Source organism: Silurus aristotelis (assembly GCF_946808225.1).
Source record: "Silurus aristotelis genome assembly, contig: scaffold_221, whole genome shotgun sequence".
Lineage (NCBI taxonomy): Eukaryota > Metazoa > Chordata > Actinopteri > Siluriformes > Siluridae > Silurus > Silurus aristotelis.
The window spans coordinates 130-2500 of NW_028149158.1; the positions used below are offsets into that span (position 1 = coordinate 130).

Here is a 2371-nt window from a genome sequence, read left to right on the forward strand (position 1 = left end):
ATGAAGGAACAGTATGATGATAAAGAGGGAACTGTATGAAGGAACAGTATGATGATAAAGAGGGAACTGTATGATGATAAAGAGGGAACTGTATGAAGGAACAGTAGGATGATAAAGAGGGAACTGGGAACTGTATGATGATAAAGAGGGAACTGTATGAAGGAACTGTATGATGATAAAGAGGGAACTGGGAACTGTATGATGATAAAGAGGGAACTGTATGAAGGAACAGTATGATGATAAAGAGGGAACTGTATGAAGGAACAGTATGATGATAAAGAGGGAACTGGGAACTGTATGATGATAAAGAGGGAACTGGGAACTGTATGATGATAAAGAGGGAACTGTATGAAGGAACAGTATGATGATAAAGAGGGAACTGTATGAAGGAACAGTATGATGATAAAGAGGGAACTGGGAACTGTATGATGATAAAGAGGGAACTGTATGAAGGAACAGTATGATGATAAAGAGGGAACTGTATGAAGGAACAGTATGATGATAAAGAGGGAACTGTATGATGATAAAGAGGGAACTGTATGAAGGAACAGTAGGATGATAAAGAGGGAACTGGGAACTGTATGATGATAAAGAGGGAACTGTATGAAGGAACTGTATGATGATAAAGAGGGAACTGGGAACTGTATGATGATAAAGAGGGAACTGTATGAAGGAACAGTATGATGATAAAGAGGGAACTGTATGAAGGAACAGTATGATGATAAAGAGGGAACTGGGAACTGTATGATGATAAAGAGGGAACTGGGAACTGTATGATGATAAAGAGGGAACTGTATGAAGGAACAGTATGATGATAAAGAGGGAACTGTATGAAGGAACAGTATGATGATAAAGAGGGAACTGGGAACTGTATGATGATAAAGAGGGAACTGTATGAAGGAACAGTATGATGATAAAGAGGGAACTGTATGAAGGAACAGTATGATGATAAAGAGGGAACTGTATGAAGGAACAGTATGATGATAAAGAGGGAACTGTATGAAGGAACAGTATGATGATAAAGAGGGAACTGTATGATGATAAAGAGGGAACTGTATGATGATAAAGAGGGAACTGTATGAAGGAACTGTATGGTGGTAATGAGGGAACCCATAAGGGAACAAGGTAATGTTATAGTTATTATTAATGAAGTACAGTTACAACAGTAATGAGGAAACATTATCACAGTAATCAGGTACAGTGATGAAGTACAGTAATAAGGTAACATTAAGAGGGTGCTGTGGAGTGTGTGTGTGTGTGTGTGTGTGTGTGTGTGTGTGTGTGTGTGTGTGTGTGTGTGTACCGTGTTGTAACTCACAGTACTGAGGTGGGTGGTGCTGCAAAGCTCCAGGTGGGTTGGTCAGGGTTGCTGAAAAACCACTGGCTCTTGGCCACGAGCCGCCGCCTGCTGTAGGTAATAAACAGAACCATGTGTTCGGATTCATCCACTTCATCAGTACACTTTATCTCTTCCTGCTCCCCCTGCTGGAGAAAAGTGCGCACTGCATACGATTAGCAATATTTAGCAGCAGATTTAGTTCAGTATGTTTCCTGTGGTTGTGTCCCAAACCACACGTTACAGGTTTTACACTGATCTTCCACAGCATTACAACCTGATATCTGACAAACATTTTATGGCAGCAACTGAATGGTCATTTCACAGCAGGTCTTGTGAAGTTTTTTCCGAGTATGCAGGTGTTAAAACTTACAAAAGTACTGGGGAACCCACAAAAATAAACAAAAACCAGAAATGGTTTCAACATGACAAATACTTAAAGGTGTGGACCAAGATCTGGTCTGATCCAGCATCTGTGTGAAGTCCAATAAGTACAAGCCACTGGTAGCAGATCCAACAAAAGGTCTTGTGGAGTTCAAGCCTCAGCAGAACTAATCAGTTTTTGTTAGGAGGTTTTACTGTAATGGCTGATCAGTGGATCGGTGGATCAGTGGATCGGTGGATCAGTGGATCGGTGGATTGAGTTTCTGACCACCAGCTGAATCTCAGGGTACATTTGGTTTATTATTTGCAGTTGAATTCTTTAGCACGCTCACTACAGTGCACACCCTACGACACGGCTACGACACGGCTACGACACGGCTACGACACGGCTACGACACGGCTACGACACGGCTACGACACGGCTACGACACGGCTACGACACGGCTACGACACGGTGCACTGAATAATGAACACAATGTGGATTTACACATCCAGGTCCAGATCTTACCAGCCGGTGTAGGAGCCATGCTGGAGAAAGCAGGGCTGGGGGCGGAGCTTGCTGCCTCAGGTGTTGGCATAAGTGGACTACTGAAGGTCTCAGGCAGTGGGGGGCGTGTGGACAGGAGTGGGGCTGGGTGAGACGGGGTGGGC

The 2371-nt window shown here is 43.3% G+C and overlaps 1 protein-coding gene across 2 annotated transcripts in view; it reads right to left on the minus strand.

Annotated features, from left to right (window-relative positions):
* Nucleotides 1-1317: 1317 nt before the first annotated feature.
* The window catches only part of LOC310722994 (mothers against decapentaplegic homolog 4-like), a 3037-nt gene continuing 1983 nt past the window's right edge, over nucleotides 1318-2371 (minus strand). For both annotated transcript variants that reach the window (XM_083570810.1, XM_083570811.1), the window contains exons 5-6: nucleotides 2229-2371; nucleotides 1318-1485 (exon numbers count right to left, since the gene is read on the minus strand). The exon at nucleotides 2229-2371 is cut by the window's right edge and continues 97 nt beyond it. In XM_083570810.1, coding sequence (XP_083426936.1) covers nucleotides 1454-1485; nucleotides 2229-2371 — 175 coding nt within the window. In that variant the 3' untranslated portion in view covers nucleotides 1318-1453. The remainder of the gene's footprint in view (nucleotides 1486-2228) is intronic.